A 24,134-nucleotide genomic window follows, 5' to 3' on the forward strand; every position below is an offset into this window, starting at 1 on the left:
AATGACAGGGCCATGAGTAACATGAGATACCACAGCATGACATCTAGAAGTTAAGAATTTTAGAACTTCTCTACAAACATCAAATGTCACAGCATGGTCATGTGACCTAAGGCTTTAACTTTCAAAGACTTGACTTTAACTATTTAGGTCACTTGTTACCACTGTTATCTTTTGATGACAAAGTGCTGAGAGCAACAGATGTGAATGTTACCTCTAAACATTGCCACCACTTCTCAAACTAAAAATGCCATCTAAAACCACAAAGCTTGGGCATAATTGTTTATTAAATCAAAATTGATGAAATAAACAGTTGCAAGTTTCTCATCAAAGCACTCAAAAGGAAAATTTACCTGAAGTTTAAGGGAATAAACAAAAAAAAGCTGTGGAGATGATGGAAGACACAAAATAAACAAAAGCAAGCAACAGAAAGAAACACTTTCATTAATATAGTATCTCAAGTGAAGTAAGTTTCACTTATAATAAACAATTCTGAAATGATTCTTGTGCAAATATTTGGTACACACAGATTGGACAACAAACTGCAGATGTCCAACTGAGCTCCATCAGCGGTGTTAACCATAGGAGAATGCTGTTCAAGATGCCTCAGGAATTCCATGCTTTTCCACTGAATCGTTAACATTTCACCTGAACCACTGGAACAAGCAGACAGTGCCTCATCTGAAAGGCAGTACATTCAGAAATGCAGCATCCCCCCCCAGTACTGTACTAGATCATCAACTTAGTATCAAACTCCTGACATGATGCTCAAACCCACAACCTCAAACTTCTCAGTGAGTTCTACCAATTGAGCAAGACTGAACACAAGGTTAAGGAAGCATTTTTCATTATTAAATTTCAGTAGCAACCCTGATTATTTATATTTTACTAGGAAACCATAAGAGGGCTCTGGATGCTCACCGTTTTCCTCCAGGTCATCTTCATCATCACCATCATTGTCCTCCATCTCCTCCTCTTCCTCTTCCACATCCTCCGACTCCACATCTGGATCACTCCCTGAGATAGACTCGTCCTCCATGGCCCAGAGCAGCAGACACTGTGCATTACAAACTCATTGTCCCCCCTCTGTGGACCTGTGATGACAAGGGCAACACGAAGCGTAAACATTAGCATTTATCAGATTAGACAAAAAAATTAGAGCAAATTTCAACAGTATAAGATCAAATTAGACATCTGAGGGAAGGCTGTTCACCTGTGGGCAGAAATGCAGAAGTTGATAAAATTAAAATGCACTGTCTTTCTGCCAGTTGCATGATTTTACTATTGCTACATAACATTGTCTTCAACAAAAAAAACCCATTGCAGAACAGTTGGTAACTATAACTCCGCACCAAGCATCCAGTTATTAAACTTCCTGTAAACCTTGGATTCAGGCCTTGGGGAAATAAATGCCAGCTCCATATTTTCCTCAAGATGCAGACAAGAAATGCTTCTATACTGTAAACACAAAATAGATATTCCATGTTGGGAATAATTTTGAAGCATACATGCCAAGGAGAGGGTACAAACCTAAAATCTTGTTGAGGGCTTTGGATAGTTTACGTAGAATGAAAACCCAGGAGTACACTGCGATCTGAATGAAGATTGTACATGGAATAACTACTATCTGGGGTTAAAGTTGAAAGTCAGAATTTAGGAACTGGAATAGGTAAATGTAAAGTTCGCAATGTCCCAGATGAGCATAAGATTTCAGCGAGGAGAGCATCTCCCTTAAGGGGGAAAGAGTTGACTGGTGCTCATTTAACCTTTGGATCACCATGCCTTCAATGTGGAGAAAGGCCGAGAAGGAAGGCTTAATTGAGAATTGAATCTGCGCTAACGGCGTCATCTGCATCACTAACGGCCGTTCAACCAACTGAGCTAAACCGTTATTACAAATAAATTACATTATATATTAATGATTTGGATGAGGGAACAAATGTAACATCTCAAAGTTTGCAGCTGATACCAAGTCGGGTGGGAGGGTGAACTGTGACGAGGATGCAGAGATCCTTCAGCATGATCTGGACAGGTTGGGCGACTGGGCAAATCAATGGCAGATGCAGTATAATTTGGATAAATGAGAGATTATTCACTTTGGAAGCAAAAACAAGGCAGCAGATTACTACCTGAATGGTTGCAAGTTGGGAGAGGGGAGTGTGCAGCGGGACCTAGGTGTCCTTGTGCACCAGTCGCTGAACTCCCTCTCCAGCGGAGCTCTGCCAGTCTCAAAGGGGATCGAGACGAGGGGATCGAGACGAGGTGACTGGGAGCGAGGAAGTTAGCTCGCAAACAGAGAAGGGTTATAGACGGTGCAAGAGGGAGGATGGACGGGGGATAGAGAAGGGGAGAGCTCGGACCAAAGGAATAAACTCATTAACGATAGTCAACATGGTTTTGTGAGAGGGAGGTCATGCCTCACTAACCTGGTGGTGTTTTTTGAAGAAGTGACCAAAATGGTTGACGAAGGAAGGGCCGTGGATGTTGTCTATATGGACTTTAGTAAAGCGTTTGACAAAGTCCCTCATGGTAGGCTAGTGAAAAAGGTTGGATCCCATGGGATAAAGGGGGAGGTGGCTAGATGGGTGGAGAACTGGCTTGGTCATAGAAGACAGAGGGTGGTAGTGGAAGGGTCTTTTTCCGGCTGGAGGCCTGTGACTAGTGGTGTACCGCAGGGCTCTGTATTGGGACCTCTGCTGTTTGTGATTTATATAAATGATCTGGAAGAAGGAGTAACTGGGGTGATCAGTAAGTTTGCGGACGACACAAAACTGGCAGGACTTGCAGACAGTGAGGAACATAGTCAGAGGTTACAGAAGGATATAGATAGGCTGGAAATTTGGGCAAGGAAATGGCAGATGGAGTTCAATCCTGATAAATGCGAAGTGATGCATTTTGGTGGGAATAATGTAGGGAGGAGCTACACGATAAATGGAAGAACCATAAAGGGTGTAGAGACGCAGAGGGACCTGGGTGTGCAAGTCCACAGATCTTTGAAGGTGACGTCACAGGTGGAGAAGGTGGTGAAGAAGGCATATGGCATGCTTGCCTTTACAGGACGGGGCATAGAGTATAAGAGTTGGGGTCTGATGTTGCAGATGTATAGAACGTTGGTTCGGCCGCATTTGGAATACTGCGTCCAGTTCTGGTCGCCACACTACCAGAAGGACGTGGAGGCTTTGGAGAGAGTACAGAGGAGGTTTACCAGGATGTTGCCTGGTATGGAGGGGCTTGGTTATGAGGAGAGATTGGGGAAACTGGGGTTGTTCTCCTTGGAAAGACGGAGGATGAGGGGAGACTTAATAGAGGTGTATAAAATTATGAAAGGCATGGATAGGGTGAACGGTGGGAAGCTTTTCCCCGGGTCGGTGGTGACGTTCACGAGGGGTCATAGGTTCAAGGTGAAGGGGGGGAGGTTTAACACAGATATCAGAAGGACATATTTCACACAGAGGGTCGTGGGGGCCTGGAATGTGTTGCCGGGCAAGGTGGTGGAGGCGGACACACTGGGAACGTTTAAGACTTATCTAGACAGCTATATGAACGGAGTGGGAATGGAGGGATACAAAAGAGTGGTCTAGTTTGGACCAGGGAGCGGCGCGGGCTAATTGTTCCTTGTTTCTCGTTTCAAGGCTTCATTCTATGATCATCTTGCTGGTGCCAGTACAGAGCGAGACTGCGGATAGTTGGGAACCTGTCTCGGGGGCAGGGAATTCATATGGTGTTCGTGGAAGTGGAAATGACTAGGGTTGGGAAGCATTTTCAGATCAGGGCCATTGTGATCTCCTGGACTCGTTTCGATCGCCTCAGGGGGTCGGAGAGGAATTTCCCAGATTTTTTTCCCCCATATTGGCCCTGGGGTTTTCACTCTGGGTTTTCGCCTCTCTCTGGAGATCACATGGTCTGGAATGGGGGGGTGGGGGTGAGTTAATAGGTTGTAATGAACAAAGCATCGTAGCTGTGAGGGACAGCTCGGTGGATAGGATATTGGTATGTAGATAGGCTGGAAAATTGGGCGGGGATCCTGGATTCAGGATTCAATCCTGGACCGGGGAGCGGCGCGGGCTTGGAGGGCCGAAGGGCCTGTTCCTGTGCTGTATTGTTCTTTGTTCTTTGTTTGATTGAGATGTGTTTACTTTAATGCCAGGAGTATAGTGAATAAAGGGGATGAGCTCAGAGCGTGGATCGATGCCTGGAAGTGTGATGTGGTGGCCATTACGGAGACTTGGATGTCTCAGGGACAGGACTGGATACTACAGGTGCCGGGATTCAGATGTTTCAGGAAGGACAGGGAGGGAGGCAAGAGAGGGGGTGGAGTGGCACTGCTGATCAGGGATAGTGTCACAGCTGTAGAGAAGGTGTATGCTGTGGAGGGATTGTCCACAGAGTCTCTGTGGGTGGAAGTTCGGAGTGGGAAGGGGTCGATCACTTTGCTGGGAGTTTTCTATAGGCCGCCCAATAGTGACAGGGAGGTGGAGGAGCAGATAGGGAAACAGATCCTGGAGAGTTGCAAAAATAGCAGAGTTGTTGTGATGGGAGACTTTAATTTCCCAAACATAGATTGGAATATCCCTAGGGTAAGGGAATTGGATGGGGAGGAGTTCGTTAGGTGCGTTCAGGAGGGTTTCCTGACACAGCATGTGGACAAGCCTACAAGAGGAGAGGCTGTACTTGATCTGATACTGACCAATGAGCCTGGACAGGTGTCAGATCTCTCAGTGGGAGAGCATCTTGGGGATAGCGATCATAACTCTATCTCCTTTATGCTTGCATTGGAAAAAGAGAGGATCAGGCAAGCTAGGAAAGCGTTTATATGGAGTAAGGGGAAATATGAAGACATAAGGCAGCAAATTAGAGGAGTAAATTGGAAGGAGGTATTCTCGGGGAAATCTACTGAAGAGAGGTGGTAGTTTTTCAAGGAATGTGTGTCTAGGGTTCTACAGGACAATGTTCCCAGACAGGGAGGAGTTGGTAGGTTAAAGGAACCGTGGTGCACGAAAGCTGTGCGGGACCTAGTCGAGAAGAAAAGGAAAGTGTACAAAAGGTTCAGAGAGCTTGGCGAAGATAGGGATCTAGATGAGTATACGTATGAGTATAGGAAGGGACTAAAAAAGGAAATTAGGAGAGCCAGAAGGGGTCACGAGAAGGCCTTGGCGAGTAGAATTAGGGAAAACCCTAAGGCGTTCTATAAATATGTGAAGAGTAAAAGGGTGAGACGTGAAGGAATAGGGCCTATAAAAGATGAAGGTGGGAAAATCTGTATGGAACCAGTAGAAATGGCAGAGGTGCTTAATGAGTATTTTGCCTCGGTTTTCACAGAGGAGAAGGACATGGGTGGATGTACTGTGGGCTTGCGGTGGACTGAAAAGATTGAGTATGTGGACTTTAACAAAGAGGTTGTGCTGGAATCTTTGAATGGCATCAAGATAGATAAGTCGCCGGGTCCGGATGGGATGTACCCCAGGTTACTGTGGGAGGCGAGGGAAGAGATTGCAGAGCCTCTGGTGATGATCTTTGCGTTGTCGATGGAGACGGGAGAGGTGCCAGAGGATTGGAGGATTGCGGATGTGGTTCCTATTTTCAAGAAGGGGAATAGGGATAGCCCAGGAAATTACCGACCGGTGAGTCTAACCTCAGTGGTTGGTAAGCTGATGGAGAAGATCCTGAGGGACAAGATTTATGAGCATTTAGAGAGGTTTAGTATGCTCAAGAATACTCGGCATGGCTTTGTCAAAGGCAGATCGTGCCTTACGAGCCTGGTGGAGTTCTTCGAAAATGTGACTAAACACATTGACGAAGGGAAAGCGGTAGATGTGGTTTATATGGATTTTAGCAAGGCGTTCGATAAGGTCCCCCATGCAAGGCTTCTAGAAAAAGTGAGAGGGCATGGGATCCAAGGGGCTGCTGTCCTGTGGATCCAGAACTGGCTTGCCCAAAGGAGGCAGAGTGTGTGTATAGATGGGTCTTTTTCCAAATGGAGGTCGGTCACCAGTGGTGTGCCCCAGGGATCTGTTCTGGGACCCTTGCTGTTTGTCATTTTCATAAATGACCTGGATGAGGAAGTGAAGGGATGGGTTGGTACGTTTGCCGACGACACAAAGGTTGGTGGGGTTGTGGATAGTCTGGAGGGATGTCAGAAGTTACAGAGGGACATAGATAGGATGCAAGACTGGGCGGAGAAGTGGCAGATGGACTTCAACCCAGATAAATGCGTCATGTTCCATTTTGGCAGGCCGAATGGGATGAAGGAGTACAATATAAAGGGAAAGACTCTTAGTACGGTAGAGGATCAGAAGGACCTTGGGGTCCGGGTCCATAGGACTCTAAAATCTGTCCCGCAGGTGGAGGAGGTGGTTAAGAAGGCGTATGGTGTGCTGGCCTTTATCAATCGAGGGATTGAGTTTAGGAGTCCGGGGATAATGATGCAGCTATATAAGACCCTCGTCAGACCCCACTTGGAGTACTGTGCTCAGTTCTGGTCGCCTCATTACAGGAAGGATGTGGAAAAGATCGAAAGTGTGCAGAGGAGATTTACAAGGATGTTGCCTAGATTGAGTGGCATGCCTTAAGAGGATAGGCTGAGGGAGCTCGGTCTTTTCTCCTTGGAGAGACATAGGATGAGAGGAGACCTAATAGAGGTATATAAGATGTTGAGAGGCATAGATCGGGTGGACTCTCAGAGGCTTTTTCCCAGAGTGGAAATGGCTGCTACGAGAGGACACAGGTTTAAGGTGCTGGGGGGTAGGTACAGGGGAAATGTTAGGGGGAAGTTTTTCACAGAGGGTGGTGGGCGAGTGGAATCGGCTGCCGTCAGTGGTGGTGGAGGCAAACTCAATAGGGTCTTTAAAGAGACTCCTGGATGAGTACATGGGACTTAATAGAATGGAGGGTTATAGGTAGGCCTAAAAGGTAGGGATATGTTCGGCACAACTTGTGGGGCCGAAGGGCCTGTTTTGTGCTGTAGTTTTCTATGTTTCTAAAATGCGGACATTTTGTACCTTTGTACAAAATTTCACGGCACACTTGGAGAGTTCTTGTGCACACTGGTTGAAAACCACTAATGTCGAGTGACAGAACAGGTTTGAGGAGCTGAATGGCCTATTCATGCTCCTAATAGAAATAAATCATTGCAAGTTCAATTCACATGGTTCAACTGCAGTGTTCTTGTTGAAAACCATGTAACATTACAACTGCGATCATCACGGAAAACACCTCCTGAAGTCAGAATAAAACTAGCTGTGCAAACTCCAGTCTATGCAAAATAGCTTTGAACAGAGGAACAGCACTAGATTCAACCCCTCAAGCCTGCTCCACCACTGTTAGATCATGGTTGCCTGTACCTCAACTCCATTTACTTGCCTTTGCTCCATATTCCTTTGTGCCCTTACTCAATAAAAAATCTAATGATTTCAGTCCTGAACACACTAATTGTCCTCCAGCATCTACCGTCTTTTTGAGGACCTGTGCAAATGAGCATTTCAACTTGTAAGGCTACAGACAGACAATTTCCGAAATAAGCGAGAGCAATTGCAGTGCTTCAATTAGAAAGGCTGCTTTCATTAGAATGGAAACAGTTAAGGGGAGATTTGGCAGAGCAGTTTAAAATCGAGGGGCTTTGGCATACACAAGGAAGACCCAGGTCGATGACTTGGTAACCAAAAAGAATAAATTTAAGATCATCACCAGTCCATGGATTCTGCCAACAGAAACAGCGATGGGAGCAAAATTGATAGTTGCTTTCAGAAAGGACGTGGATAAATATTTGAAAGAAAAAGATGTAATCAAGTTTGAGGAAAGGGCAGGGGAATGAATGGGACTATGTGATAAGCTTTTTCTGTGAACTGGTACAGACATCTCATTGTGCTTTGTAAAAATTTTTCAATCTAAGAGATAAAAATATGTTATTGAAGAATCAGCCAATTTCTTCCTAAATAATTTAAAAATTGATTAAGAAGTATTTTAGGATGTTTTGAGAATAGAGTGCTGCATCCTTTCTTCCCCTTCCTTCGTTATGCAACAGTAGTTTGTATTTTTAAAAAATTGGAATGAATACAACAAGGTCACCAAGATAGCAGTATGTTACATAATGCACAGAATAGATTCAAGGGACATCATAAGTGAAGTTTATCGGCATCTGAACAATCCACTGATACAGGTTTGAATTGCAACTCCACCTGTGTTAATATTTATTACATATAACTAGGGAATCTGCTGGGACAGTGTTTACCATGAGGTATTTTGTAACATTGATCAGTTCAGATTAAACAAAATGCTTCCCTCTTGTTTCTTTTCTTACTCAACCCCTTCTAGAGGGCCTCTCTCTCGCCTTTCTTCCAACTCCAAGGGTCTCTTGCTTTCTCCCATCCTTCCCATCAAGGGGTCGGTCCCTCCTTCCGTTATTAAGATAACTTGGAGAAGTTGGGATGGTTTTCCTATAACCAAGAGGAGACCTAATAGAAGTATTCAAAATCGTGAGGGGGTTGGACACAGCAGAGGGAGAAACTGCTCCCCACTGTGAAAGGATTGAGGACAGGAGGACACAGATTTAAAGTAATTTGCAAAAAAAAGCAAAAAGTGAGTGGTTAGGATCTGGAATGTACTGCCTAAGTGTGCTACAGGCTGCTAATTGAAGCATTTAAAAGGAAATATGATCATCTGAAAAAGTATGTGCAGGGTTATAGGAAGGCGGCAGGGGAATGGCAATAGGTGAACTGCTCATTTGGAGAGCCAGTTCAGACACAAGGGCTGATTGGCTTCCTTCTATGTTGTAACAATTCTGCCACCATCCCCTACAGCACTTGCTTCAGTGCATGGGTCTCTTTCTTGTCTCATTTCTATCTGTGACAGGAAACCAAGAGCAGTGTTGAATAGTTATTTTTTCGACTGGAGGAAGGTAAATGATTTTTAGTTTCCCTGGGATCGGTACCAGGAACACCGCTTTTCTTGATACACATTAATGACCTATATTTGGATATAGAGGGCACAATTTCAAAATTTGCAGACGACAAATTGAAAGTACTCCGAACTGTAAGAAAGATAAAGATAGATTTTAAAAGGACATATTAGATGGGTTGGTGGAATGGGAGACACCATGACACTGATGAAGTATAATGCAAAGAAATGGGAGCGATACATTTTGATAAGAGGATGAGGAGAGGCGATGAAAAATGAGGGCTCAATTCTAAAGGGGGCGCAGGCACAGAGACACCTGGGAGTAGATGTGCACAAATCATTGAAGGCAGTAAGGTGAGAACATGGGTAAAAAGGCATTCAGAATTCTGAGCTTCATAAATAGAGACAGAGACCAAAATCATGTAAGTTGTGATGAACGTTTATAAAAACACTGGTTCAGCCTTAACTGACTAAGGGCCACACTTTAGGAAGACATTAGAGTGGGTGCAGCAAAGACGTGCAAGAATGGTTTCGGGGAAAGTGAAAGTGCCAATAAATCACCAATTTATGATGATTAACAAAAGCAGCAACTCTGATAGGAGAAAAAAAACCTTTTTTTAAAGCAGCAAATAGTTGGAATCTGGAATACACTGCCTCAAAATATTGTAGAGGAGATTCAATTGGAACTTTCAAAATAATGCCCTATTACAGATCAGTAACATCTTGGTTGGCGGTCTGCTCCACAATGAGTTAGCTAATCTCAGCTAAGATTTTACAACTAGCTTCAGTGTCCCTGAGCTCCAGGAGAAAACAAACAGCCAATGTGAATACCGGACGCTGACAGAATCAGATACGTTGACTCCACAATTGAATAATCAGCCAACATTCACTGACAAGGTAACATGAAGTTACTTGGATGGGATATTAGAAGGCAGTTGACACCCATGAAACCTTTCCCAATATGACTTCCTTCAGAATTTTGTGGTGCAGATATAAAATCCATTTATGCACTCTGTACGAGATTCATAAATCTTCCACTCTTCCTTTAAACACCTTTACAGCCATATGTATTCCATACTGATATTCAAAATGTAAAGCATTGAAGACTTGCAGTAATGAACATACCTGCAAAGATTTAAGTGTGAAGTTGCAGGTTCAGACAAATTAAGGCTAAATGGGATTTGATCCAAGAAATTCCATAGCCTGATTACTGATCGGAGGTTCCAAGCAATGATAAAATACTTCCATGAAGAACAAATCAGAAGACAACTCATCATTGTTTGCTCTGGCATACCAAGGAGAGCACTGGTTTGGCAGGGGTATCGGAGTGACGGAGACCTGGGTAAGAAACTCTTTCTGAGATTTGGTGGCTGAGAACGATCCAGTCTGGGCTGGCACTGTGTCTGCTCCGATACCGGCACAGACTGGACACCAGTGTTCAAGCCACACACTCTCCAACATGGGCTATCAGAGGAATGATTGTACCATGAAAATGTTTGATGTGTTTTAAGTCCTCCAGAGTCGCTCCAAACTTTTCTTTTTCTAATGGATGAAGAAATAAAGCACAAAACGAAACCCGCTTTTACTTTTTACCCTCACCCATTAAACTAAAACCCTGCCCCATCCTGGTCTATGTTCATCTTGTCCATGTACTCCACCTTTGCTGTCTTGACCTGTTCCCACTAAACTATTTACTAAGTTATTTACTCAGAAGGAATTCTATGGGATTCAATGGTTCTATGTTCTCATTGAGGGCTTGGAGTGACGAGGAAAATACAGAAAAGTGGAAGAAACCTAAACAAGCAAACAACACCATTCAAGGTCTCAACTAAACAGCTGCTCTCTAAAGAGTGTGGTGAAGGTCTAGAATACCTGATGCTAAAATGCCGGCCCTACTACCTTCCGCGCGAGTTCACCTCCGTTATCCTGGTGGCAGTTTACATCCCATCCGGACGTGAAGATCGCGCTGGACGAAATATACACCACTATGAATAGCCTTGAGATGAGACATCCCGAGACCTTGTTCATCGTGGCTGGGGACTTCAATCAGGCCAAACTCAAGAGCGTACTACCAAGTTACTACCAACATGTCTCCTGCTCCACCAGAGGTCCAAACATCCTAGACCATTGCTAAACAAATATCAAAGATGCCTACCGCTCTATCGCCCACCCACACTTTGACAAATCAGACCACAAGGCTGTGCTCCTGCTCCCAGCTTACAAGCAAAAACTGAAGCGGGAGAATCCATCAAAGCGAGTCATGCAATGTTGGTCTGAGGAATCGGATGATCTCCTACGGGGCTGCTTGGAGTCAGTGGGCTGGTCAGTATTTAAAAACTCTGCAACCAGCCTAAACGAGTACGCCACTACAGTAACTGACTTCATTAGTAAGTGTGTAGAAGACTGTGTGCCAAAGAAGCAAATCCGTGTGTTCCCCAACCGGAAACCATGGATGAACAGGGATATCCACTGCTTACTGAAGTCCAGGTCTGAGGCATTCAAGCCAGGCGACACTGACCTATACAAGAAAGCCAGATACGACCCAAGGAGATCCATCAAAGATGCCAAAAGACAGTACCGGACCAAGCTAGAGTCCCAGGCTAGCCATACCGACCCCCGCCGACTACGGCAAGGTCTGCAAGACATAGGCTACAAGATGAAGGCATGTAAAATCACCAACTCCAACGCACCTCTCCCTGATGAGCTCAATGCATTCTACACTCGTTTTGAGCAAGAGGTCAGCGAGAGCATGCCCTCCACCCTGGAAGAATCTGTATCTAGAGTCACCATTGCAGATGTCAGAGCAGCTTTCTTGAAGGTCAACCCATGGAAGGCAACTGGCCCGGACGGGGTACCCGGACGTGCACTCAGATCCTGCACAGATCAGCTGACGGAGATATTCACAGACATCTTCAACCGCTCTTTACAACAATCTGAGGTCCCTATCTGCTTCAAGAAGATGACCATCATCCCGGTACCTAAGAAAAACCAAGCAACGTGTCTTAATGACTATCGTCCGGTGGCTCTGACATCCATCATAAAGAAGTGCTTCGAAAGGTTAGGTATGGCACGAATCAATTCCAGCCTCCCGGGCTACCTGGATCCACTACAGTTTGCCTACCGCCGCAACAGGTATACAGCAGATGCCATTTCCCTGGCCTAGCACTCAACCCGGGAACACCTAGATAGATAACGAGGACACCTATGTCAGACTCCTATTTATTGACTACAGCTCAGCCTTCAGCTCATTATTCCCACGAAACTCATCTCCAATCTCCGCGTTCTGGGCCTCAACACCTCCCTCTGCGACTGGATCCTGAACTTCCTAATTCACAGACCACAATCAGTAAGGACACCTCTCCACGATAATCCTCAACACCGATGCCCCACAAGGCTGTGTTCTCAGCCCCCTACTATAATCATAGAATCATAGAAACCCTACAGTACAGAAAGAGGCCATTCGGCCCATCGAGTCTGCACCGACCACAATCCCACCCAGGCCCTACCCCCATATCCCTACATATTTACCCACTAATCCCTCTAACCTACGCCTCTCAGGACACTAAGGGCAATTTTTAGCATAGCCAATCAACCTAACCCGCACATCTTTGGACTGTGGGAGGAAACCAGAGCACCCGGAGGAAACCCACGCAAACACGAGGAGAATGTGCAAACTCCACACAGACAGTGACCCAAGCCGGGAATCGAACCCAGGTCCCAGGAGCTGTGAAGCAGCAGTGCTAACCACTGTGCGACCGTGCCGCCCTTGTACATCTCCGTGTACACCTATGACTGCGCCCAAATTCCCCTCCAATTCGATTTTCAGGTTTGCTGACGACACCACCTTAGTGGGTCGGATCTCAAACAATGACGAGACAGAGTACAGGAATGAGATAGAGAATCTGGTGAACTGGTTTGGCAACAATAATCTCTCCCTCAATGTCAACAAAACGAAGGAGATTGTCATCGACTTTAGGAAGTGTAAAGGAGAACATGCCCCTGTCTACATCAATGGGGACGAAGTAGAAAGTGTCGAGAGCTTCAAGTTTTTAGGTGTCCAGATCACCAACATGTCCTGGTCCCCCCATGCCGATACTATAGTTAAGAAAGTCCACCAACGCCTCTACTTTCTCAGAAGACTAAGGAAATTTGGCGTGTCAGCTACAACTCTCACCAACTTTTACAGGTTGCACCATAGAAAGCATTCTTTCTGGTTGTATTAACAGCTTGGTATGGCTCCTGCTCTGCCCAAGACCGCAAGAAACTTCAAAAGATCGTGAATGTAGCCCAATCCATCACGTAAACCAGCCTCCCATCCATTGACTCTGTCTACACTTCCCGATGCCTTGGCGAAGCAGCCAGCATAATTAAGGACCCCACACACCCCGGACATTCTCTCTTCCACCTTCTTCCTTTGGCAAAAAGTTACAAAAGTCTGAGGTCACGTACCAACCGACTCAAGAACAGCTTCTTCCCTGCTGCTGTCAGACTTTTGAATGGACTTACCTTGCATTAAGTTGATCTTTCTCTACACCCTATCTATGACTGTAACACTACATTCTGCACTCTGTTTCCTTCTCTATGAACGGTATGCTTTGTCTATATAGCACGTAAGAAACAATACTTTTCACTATGTTAATACATGTGACAATAATAAATCAAATCAAAGAGTTATGAAAGATCAATGGTTGGCCTCAAGAGAGGTTGGTTAAATTCCCATTCTGATGAGATCTTGCTTACATTTGCAATGCTGTGAACATGTACCTCTGTACAAGAGAAGAAACAACTAGCAGCAGTGTGAATTTTTAAAAAATATTCATTGGATGTGGGCATTGCTGGTTGGTCCAGCATTTATTACCCATCTTTAATTGTCCTTGAAACGACTGGCTTGCTTGGCCATTTCAGAGGGCATTTAAGAGTGCTATTGCAGTGGGACTGGAGTCACGTATAGGCCAGACCAGGTAAGGATGGCAGGTTTCCTTCCCTAATTCAACCAGATGGTTTTTACAACAATTGGTAGTTCCATGGTCATCATGAGACTTTTAATTTCAGCTTTCACCATCTGCCATAGTGGGATTTGAACCCAGGTCCCTAGAGCATTACCCTGGGCCTGTGGATTACTAATCTAGTGACAATATCACTCCACCACTGCCTCCCAGCTACATTGTTCTCAAGTGCTTCAAAGAGGACAGCACCGGCAGAGACTTGGAAGTAGGTAACTCACCCTGCTCTTAACTGCGGGTAGTATAATCTCAAATCAACCAAAGGAGATTGACTAGAAAATAGAGGGCTTCATCTCTTTATTTTTTTAAACAAACGACTTTTTTGTACGAAAGAAAAATGTGATGTACACTTTTTTTTAAAAACAGGTATTATTTGAAAGCATTTCTACAGAATAAGAGGCAGGATTACAAAATATAACCAGATAGAGTAACAGGAACAGACAGTTCATGAATGGTTCCTGAAGATAGTTTTCAACACATGGGGTCTGGAAAACCTGTACTGCTGCCATCCAAGCATTTAAGTTAAGTTCATTTATTAGTCACAAGTAGGCTTACATTCACACTGAATGAAGTTACTGTGAAAATCCCCTAGTCGCCACATTCTGGTGCCTGTTCGGGTACACCGAGGGAGAATTTAACAATGCCAATTCATCTAACCTGCACCCCAGCCGCGCACGTGTGTGAGTGTGCTGTGGGTATAAGTTCAGGAGAGGGATGCACGTGTCAATATGAGAATCGTGTTCAAGCATCATTCCTCCCATTGAAAATGACAAATGGTGACAAAAAGTCTTTGAAATTACCAGATTACTCACTCCTAAAGTATGTACTACTTCCAGGGGCTCAGGTTTAGGTGCCATGGAAGGGTAGCTTGGCCTGTGGTTAAACTGAGGGGGTCACATAGCTGCCAAAATGTATTTGCGACTGTTTGCCTCTTCCTAATTCCAATATATGCACAGTTATTGCTAGAAAAGACTGGTTTACATTTGATTTCTGTTTTCCCACTTTTTGTGGCAAAGGGACATCAACATGAAAATGGTTGGTGTTCCCGATGCTCTTGGGAGGTCATTTAGGGTTCCGCTGCCCGAAAAGTGTGGGAAACCCTGACCTAATGTACGCTCAAGCAACCTTCCCTCAACAAGCAGAGAGCTCCCGGTGGCGACACTGTCCCCACAAGCAAAAGAAATATTGCAATTAAAATAGAAACAGAGAATAGTGACAACAACTGTGGAGGAAGAAACTTACTTAGCTCGATCTTCCGTCAGAGATTGAAAAAATTAGACATGTAACAGACTTTAAGCAAGTACTGAGGTGGGGAAAGTGTGTGGGGGACAAATCGGAAGACAATCAAAACAATACGTCTCAATAGAATGGAAGGCAGAGGGCGTTACTGACAACAGGGATGATGGTGCAAGTAATGGCATTCTCTAAACTTTTCCAGTTCTGACAAAAAGTTATTAATCTGTAATGTTAATGTTAATTCTATGAAATTTTGTTTTTAAATTTTAAAAAAGTTTATTAGTCAGAAGTGGCTTACATTCACACTGCAAAGAAGTTACTATGAAAATCCCCTACTCACTACATTCCGGCACCTGTTCGGGTGCACTGACGGAGAATTTAGCATGACTAATCCACCTAACCTGCACATCTTTGGATTGTGGGAAGAAACTGGAGCACCTGGAGGAAACACACGCAGATAAAGGGAGAACGTTCAAACTCCACACAGTGACCCAAGCTGGGAATCGATCCTGGGGCTCTGGCATGGTGAGGCAGCAGTGCTAACTGCTATGCCACGTGCCGCCGTCCAGCAGCCACAACTCTCCTTCTTCCCCCCTCTCCTGTATTAGCTCAATGCTACAATGCTCAGGGCTTTTGTGGTACGTCTTTTGTTTTACTCTTTCACAAGATGACTCGGCCAGCATTCATTTCACATCCTTAATTGCCCTCGAGGGGCTGGTGGTGAGTTGCCTTCTTGAACTGCTTCAGTCCGTGTTTTAGGAACACCCACAATGCTCTCTAGGGAGAGTGTTTCAGGATTTTGATCTAGTGACAGTGAAAGAATGGCACGATCTTTCCAAGTCAGGATGTGCGTAGCTTGGAGAGACACTTGCAGGTGGTAGTGTTCCCACATATCTGCTGCCCTTGTCCTTCTAACTGATAGAGGTCGGATTTGGAAGGTGCTGTTGAGGGAGCCTTGGTAAGTTGTTGCAATGCATATGATACCCGCTGCTGCCACTGTGGGAGGGAGTGAATGCTGAAGATGATAGAAGAAGTGCCAATCATAGAATCCCTACAGTGCAGAAGGAGGCCATTCAGCCCATCGAGTCTGCATTGACTCTCCAAATGTGCATCCCACCCAGGCCCTTTGCTCCGTCCTATGCCCTTAACCCCTTACATTTGCCATGGTTAATTCACCTAACCTACACATCTTTTGGACACTAAAGGCCAATTTAGCATGGTCAATCTATCCAACATGCACATCTTTGGACTGTGGGAGGAAACCGGTGCACCTGGAGGAAATCCACGCAGAAGGGGGGAAAACATGTAAACTCCACACAGACAGTGACCCAAGGCCAGAATCGAACCCATGTCCCTGGTGCAGTGAGGTAGCAGTGCTAACCGTTGTGCCACAATGCCGCCAATCAAGCGGGCTGCTATGTCTTGAATGATGCTGAGCTTCTTAAGTGTTGTTAGAGCTGCACTCATCCAAGTAAGTGGAGTGTATTTCATCACACTCCTAATTTTGCCTTGTAGATGGTGGACAGGATTTGGGGAGTCAGGAGGTGAGTTACTCACCACAGAATTCAAAACTGACTTTTGAAGCTATTCTGTTAGTGTGTCCCCTTTGGTAATCTGCCAAAAAAATTGGGAAATGCTGGCAATGAATGTGCTCACACTGGTGTAGATGAATAAAAGGAAACACAGAGAAAGACAGAGGTAACACAGCAAAGGAGAGACAGAAAAGTATAAGCTCCCCTTCCTGAGACCAAGGACTCAATGCACTTAATACCAGATGGATCACATACCAGGGATTTTAGAATCAGTTTACTACCATGCAACAAAACAGGTCTAAGCTTAATTCTGAGGCAAGGGGCGTGGATGAAACAAATGGTGTTATGTAACTACTTGTTACTCTGATTGGTCCCCATTCTGCAGGTATAGCATGGTAACGTAATTAACCAATGAAATATGGCTTTGGCAAGAGTCATGCGTCAGTAACACAGCTGTCATCAGAGCCAGTACAGCAATGTTACGGGTGTTGAGGGATGCCAAAGGGCCTTTACATGACATTTCAAATGGAACAATATAATTAAACTGCCTGTCTGCATATGTAAATCAAACAAATTACTACAGAGTATGACACATTCCTTATCTATGAGCACAGGTTGTCCATGGTCATTTTAAAAGCATTATCTGGAAGAAACAGCTCATTCAAATCAATTCAGTCTGATCATTTTGGAATATAATTGGTACAGTAACTTGAAATGTCATTGCTTGATAGAATGTGGCTTATTCCACAATGTTCACAGTCAAGCCACTTTTGCATTACATAGAGTTCACTTCACAGAATCAGGCTATTCAGCCCAACTTGAACGGGCCCATGTTTATGTTCCACAAGATTCCTCCTACCTCACTTTTCAACACTGTCTTAAAAAGTCAATTATAAGGGACATTTTCCAAGTTCTCTTTCAGGAAGAGTAGCACAACTTACACTTTCCTGCTTCTTAAGTGTAAATCTTTTCTTTTTGCTGTTTGTATCTCCTTCCCACTAAGCTGAGATTGAGAACATTGAATTTCTGCATCACTGAGTGCTGCACAATGCGTCCCATTCCCCTGCTCTTTCCCCACTGACCAAGCTGTATTACTTCATTTACTTCTTAAGGTTATTCATCTTCCTTCTGTCCTTTTAGGCAACAACTTGGAAAAAGAAATTCACATCTCTCATTAGGTTCCTTTGTAAATTATCTCAAATGCAAACAAACACTTGAATTTATATAGCACCTGTTGGGTAGTTCTAAGGACCTTTACAACAGCATCACCAAAATTTGATATCCAGCAAAATAAGGCAGTTTTAAGACAGATGACCAAAAGCTTGGTTAAACATATTTTAAGAAGCACCTTGAAGCAGGAAGGAGAGATAATGAGATGGAGCATTTTTAAGGCATGGGATTTCCAGAGCGTAATGCTCGGGAAGTTGAAGGTGCATGCAATCATTAAAATCAAGGATGTGGATGAGGTCTAAATTGGAGAGACGCAGTTATTAAGAGTTGTAGGGCTGGTAGTGTTTGGAGATAAGGAAGGGCATATTAAAGAGGGATTTCAAACAAGGCCAAGAATTTTTAAAATTGAACTATGTCAGGCCAAAGGTCAAACAGGTCAGCAAGCATGAGTGAATGGGACTTGGTGTAATTTAGTAAATGGGTAGCAGTTTTAAATGAGCTCACAATAGATGGAGATGGGAGGCTGGCCAGGAAAGCATAGAACCAGTCAAGTCGAGAGGTAACAAACACACGAAATAGGAGTAGACCATATGACCCATCGAGCCTACTCCACCATTCAATATAATCATGGATGATCTTGGCCTTCAACTATACTTTCCCACTCACTGCCCTTATCCCATGAGACCATAAAATTCTGTCTATCCCAGCCTTAAATATAGTCAACAATAGGGCATCCACTACCCTCTGGGGTACAAAATTCCAAGGATTCATAACTCTAGAGCAGAGTCATTTCTCACCTTGGTCATAAATGATCAACCCTTATCCTGGGACTCTGTTCAAGATTCTCCAGCCAATGGAGACAATCCCTGTGTCTCGCCCAGCAAGCCCCTTCAAAATCTACTATGTTTGAAATGAGATCACCACTCATCCTTCTAAATTCCAAGTATGCAAAACGTGACCTGGGAAGGTTTTTTGTAGCTTTTTTCAGCATGCGGGAGGTTTAAAAAGCAGGCCGCACTATCCAGCGGGCAGCGTTGAGAGTGGGCGGCGGAGTGAGCAGGTAGCAGAGTGAGGGCTGAAGGGCTTTGGCTCAAAACGGGTTCGGTGAGAACAGGCAGAGGCGAGAGTAGGTTTTTTTTCCCCAGAAAGTTTATTCTTGTTTTTCCCCCAGAGTAAAAAAAAAATGCCAAGCAAGATGTTGGAATGCTCCTCTTGCAGGATGTGGGAGATCAGGGAGACCTCCGGTATCCCTGACGACAGCACCTGCAAAAGATGAATCCAGCTGCAGCTGCTAGCAAAGCGTGTTAGGGAACTGGAGAAGGAGCTTGATGACCTCTATCTAATTCGGGAGAATGAGAAGTATATAGACAGTAGCTTCAGGGAGATAGTTACACCTAAGCAGCAGAGCACAGGAAATTGGGTTACTGTAAGGAGAGGAAATGGAAATGTGAAAGGACAGGCAGAGTAGGGTTCCCCTGTGGCCATACCCCTCCACAACAGGTATACTGAATTGGATACTGTTGTGGGAGATGCTTTACCTGGGACAAGCTGCGACAGCCGCAACTCTGATACTGAGTCTGGTTCTACAGCGCAAAAAAGGGTGGGAGGAAGAAGAGGAGAGCAGTAGTGATAGGGGACTCAATGGTCAGAGGTACGGACAGGAGGTTCTGTGGTCGGGACAGAAACTCCCACATGGTTTGTTGCCTCCCGGGTACCAAGGTCAGGGATGTCTCTGATCGTGTGCACAGCGTTCTAAAGTGGGAAGGTGATCAGCCAGATGTCGTGGTGCACATCGGTACAAATGACATAGGCAGGAAGAGTGAGGAGGCCCTAAACAGTACAAAGAACAAAGAACAATACAGCACAGGAACAGGCCCTTCGGCCCTCCAAGCCCGCGCCGCTCCCCGGTCCAGGATTGAATCCTGAATCCAGGATCCCCGCCCAATTTTCCAGCCTATCTACATACCAATATCCTATCCACCGAGCTGTCCCTCACAGCTACGATGCTTTGTTCATCACAACCTATTAACTCACCCCCACCCCCCCATTCCAGACCATGTGATCTCCAGGGAGAGGCGAAAACCCAGAGTGAAAACCCCAGGGCCAATATGGGGGAAAAAAATCTGGGAAATTCCTCTCCGACCCCCTGAGGCGATCGAAACGAGTCCAGGAGATCACAATGGCCCTGATCGGAAAATGCTTCCCAACCCTAGTCATTTCCACTTCCACGAACACCATATGAATTCCCTGCCCCCGAGACAGGTTCCCAACTATCCGCAGTCTCGCTCTGTACTGGCACCAGCAAGATGATCATAGAATGAAGCCTTGAAACGAGAAACAAGGAACAATTAGCCCGCGCCGCTCCCTGGTCCAAACTAGACCACTCTTTTGTATCCCTCCATTCCCACTCCGTTCATATAGCTGTCTAGATAAGTCTTAAACGTTCCCAGTGTGTCCGCCTCCACCACCTTGCCCGGCAACACATTCCAGGCCCCCACGACCCCCTGTGTGAAATATGTCCTTCTGATATCTGTGTTAAACCTCCCCCCCTTCACCTTGAACCTATGACCCCTCGTGAACGTCACCACCGACCCGGGGAAAAGCTTCCCACCGTTCACCCTATCCATGCCTTTCATAATTTTATACACCTCTATTAAGTCTCCCCTCATCCTCCGTCTTTCCAAGGAGAACAACCCCAGTTTCCCCAATCTCTCCTCATAACCAAGCCCCTCCATACCAGGCAACATCCTGGTAAACCTCCTCTGTACTCTCTCCAAAGCCTCCACGTCCTTCTGGTAGTGTGGCGACCAGAACTGGACGCAGTATTCCAAATGCGGCCGAACCAACGTTCTATACATCTGCAACATCAGACCCCAACTCTTATACTCTATGCCCCGTCCTATAAAGGCAAGCATGCCATATGCCTTCTTCACCACCTTCTCCACCTGTGACGTCACCTTCAAAGATCTGTGGACTTGCACACCCAGGTCCCTCTGCGTCTCTACACCCTTTATGGTTCTTCCATTTATCGTGTAGCTCCTCCCTACATTATTCCCATCAAAATGCATCACTTCGCATTTATCAGGATTGAACTCCATCTGCCATTTCCTTGCCCAAATTTCCAACCTATCTATATCCTTCTGTAGCCTCTGACAAGGTTCCTCACTATCTGCAAGTCCTGCCAGTTTTGTGTCGTCCGCAAACTTACTGATCACCCCAGTTACTCCTTCTTCCAGATCATTTATATAAATCACAAACAGCAGAGGTCCCAATACAGAGCCCTGCGGTACACCACTAGTCACAGGCCTCCAGCCGGAAAAAGACCCTTCCACTACCACCCTCTGTCTTCTATGACCAAGCCAGTTCTCCACCCATCTAGCCACCTCCCCCTTTATCCCATGGGATCCAACCTTTTTCACTAGCCTACCATGAGGGACTTTGTCAAACGCTTTACTAAAGTCCATATAGACAACATCCACGGCCCTTCCTTCGTCAACCATTTTGGTCACTTCTTCAAAAAACACCACCAGGTTAGTGAGGCATGACCTCCCTCTCACAAAACCATGTTGACTATCGTTAATGAGTTTATTCCTTTCTAAATGCGCATACATCCTATCTCTAAGAATCTTCTCCAACAACTTCCCCACCACGGATGTCAAGCTCACCGGCCTATAATTACCCGGGTTATCCTTCCTACCCTTCTTAAATAACGGGACCACATTGGCTATCCTCCAATCCTCTGGGACCTCACCTGTGTCCAGTGACGAGACAAAGATTTGCGTCAGAGGCCCAACGATTTCACCTCTCGTCTCCCTGAGCAGCCTTGGATAGATTCCATCAGGCCCTGGGGATTTGTCAGTCTTTATATTCTCTAACAAACCTAACACTTCCTCCTTTGTAATGGAGATTTTCTCCAACGGTTCAACACTCCCCTCAGAGACACTCCCAGTCAACACATCCCTCTCCTTTGTGAATACCGACGCAAAGTATTCATTTAGGATCTCTCCTACTTCTTTGGGCTCCAAGCATAATTCCCCACTTTTGTCCCTGAGAGGTCCGATTTTTTCCCTAACAACCCTTTTGTTCCTAACGTATGAATAAAATGCCTTGGGATTCTCCTTAATCCTGTCTGCCAAGAACATTTCGTGACCCCTTTTTGCTCTTCTAATTCCCCGTTTGAGTACTTTCCTACTTTCATTGTACTCCTCCAGAGCTCCCTCCGTTTTTAGCTGCTTGGACCTAACATACGCCTCTTTTTTCCTTTTGACCAGTCCCTCAATTTCCCTGGTTATCCACGGTTCTCTAATCCTATCCTTCTTTTTTACAGGCACATGCTTGTCCTGTAGCCCTAACAACCGTTCCTTAAAAGACTGCCACATACCAGATGTGGATTTACCCTCAAACAGCCTCTCCCAATCAAGAGCTGCCAATTTCTGCCTGATCCCAATAAAGTTAGCCTTCCCCCAATCCAACACCTTACCCTTGGGACACCACTCATCCTTTTCCATCACTATCATAAAGCTAACAGAATTGTGGTCACTATTTGCCACATGTTCCCCAACCAAAACTTTGAAGACCTGACCGGGCTCATTCCCCAGTACCAGGTCCAGTATAGCCCCCTCTCTAGTTGGGCTGTCCACATATTGTTCCAACGAACCCTCCTGTACACATTTTACAAATTCCTCCCCATCCAGAGTCCCTGCCCTCAGCGATTTCCAGTCTATACCAGGAAAAGAGCTTGGAAGGAAGTTAAAAAGCAGGACCCCGAGGGTAGTAATCTCAGGATTGCTACCTGTACCACGTGCCAGTGAGGGTAGGAGTAGGATGCTTGGGCGGATGAACACGTGGCTGAGGAACTGGTGTAGGGGGCAGTGTTTCCGATTCTTGGATCATTGGGACCTCTTCCGGGGCAGGTGGGACCTGTACAAGAGAGACGGGTTACACCTAAACTACAAGGGGACCAATATACTTGCAGAGAGGTTTGCTAGTGTTATTGGGGAGCGTTTAAACTAGATTTGCAGGGGGGTGGGAACCAGAGTGCCAGAGCAAATAGTGGAGCAGGGGTAAAAAGACAGGTTAGTTCAAGCAAAATCACAAATGGAAGGGTTGAGTGTGGTGGAAATAATCTTTTGAGGTGTGTCTATTTCATTGCCAGGAGTATTGTGGGGAAGGCAGATGAGCTGAAGGCATGGATAGACGCATGGAAATATGACATTATAACCATTAGTGAAACTTGGCTACAGGAGGGGCAGGACTGGCAGCTCAATGTTCCAGGGTTCCAATGTTTCAGGCGGGATAGAGGCAGAGGGATAAAACGTGGGGGGGGGGTGGCATTGTTGGTCAGGAAAAATGTTACAGCGGTACTCAGGCAGGATAGATTAGGGAGCTTGTCTACAGAGGCCCTATGGGTGGAGCTGAGAAACAGGAAAGGTATGACCACATTAATGGGGTTGTATTATAGACCACCCAATAGCCAGCAAGAATTGGAGGAGCAAATCAGCAGAGAGATAGCTGACAACTGCAAGAAACACAAAGTTGTGATAGTAGGGGATTTTAATTTTCCACATATAGATTGGGACTCGCATACTGTTAAAGGTTTAGACGGGGTAGAGTTTGTAAAATGTGTTCAGGAAAATTTTCTACATCAGTATATAGAGGTGCCAACTAGAGAGGATGCGATATTGGGTCTCCTATTGGGAAATGAGTTAGGGCAGGTGATGGATGTGAGTGTGAGGGAACACTTTGGATCCAGTGATCATAATGCCATTAGTTTCAACCTGATCATGGATAAGGATAGATCTGGCCCTCGGGTTGAAGTTCTGAACTGGAAAAAGGCCAAATTTGATGAAATGAGAAGGGATCTGGGAAGTGTGGATTGGCACAGGCTGTTCTCTGGTAAGGATGTAAATGGAAAGTGGGAGGCCTTCAAAGGAGAAATTTTGAGAGTGCAGAGTTTCTATGTTCCTGTCAGGATTAAAGGCAAAGTAAATAGGAATAAGGAACCTTGGTTCTCGAGGGAGATTGTAACACTGATTAAGAGGAAGAGAGAGTTGTATGAAATGTACAGGCAGCAAGGAACAGATCAGATGCTCGAGGAGTATAAAAAGTGCAAGAAGCTACTTAAGAGCTACTTCAGGAGGGCAAAAAGACATGAGGTTGCTTTGGCAGACAGAGTGAAGGAAAATCCAAAGAGCTTCTATAGGTATGTTAGGATAGTGAGGGATTAAATTGGTCCTCTTGAAGACCAGAGTGGTAGACTGTGTATGGAACCAAAAGAGATGGGGAGATACTAAATGGTTTTTTT

At 45.2% G+C, this 24,134-nt stretch overlaps 1 protein-coding gene across 2 annotated transcripts in view; it reads right to left on the bottom strand.

The window, feature by feature from the left end:
* Positions 1-1,093, bottom strand: part of rad54l2 (RAD54 like 2) — a 78,877-nt gene extending 77,784 nt beyond the window's left edge. Inside the window, exon 1 of one of the 2 annotated variants that reach the window (XM_078209377.1) lies at positions 919-1,093. In XM_078209377.1, the coding sequence (XP_078065503.1) occupies positions 919-1,036 (118 nt within the window). In that variant the 5' untranslated portion in view covers positions 1,037-1,093. The remainder of the gene's footprint in view (positions 1-918) is intronic. The other variant, XM_078209378.1, reaches the window with a different exon arrangement.
* Between the last annotated feature and the right edge of the window lie 23,041 nt (positions 1,094-24,134).

Source organism: Mustelus asterias, chromosome 3 (assembly GCF_964213995.1).
Source record: "Mustelus asterias chromosome 3, sMusAst1.hap1.1, whole genome shotgun sequence".
NCBI classification, from domain to species: domain Eukaryota; kingdom Metazoa; phylum Chordata; class Chondrichthyes; order Carcharhiniformes; family Triakidae; genus Mustelus; species Mustelus asterias.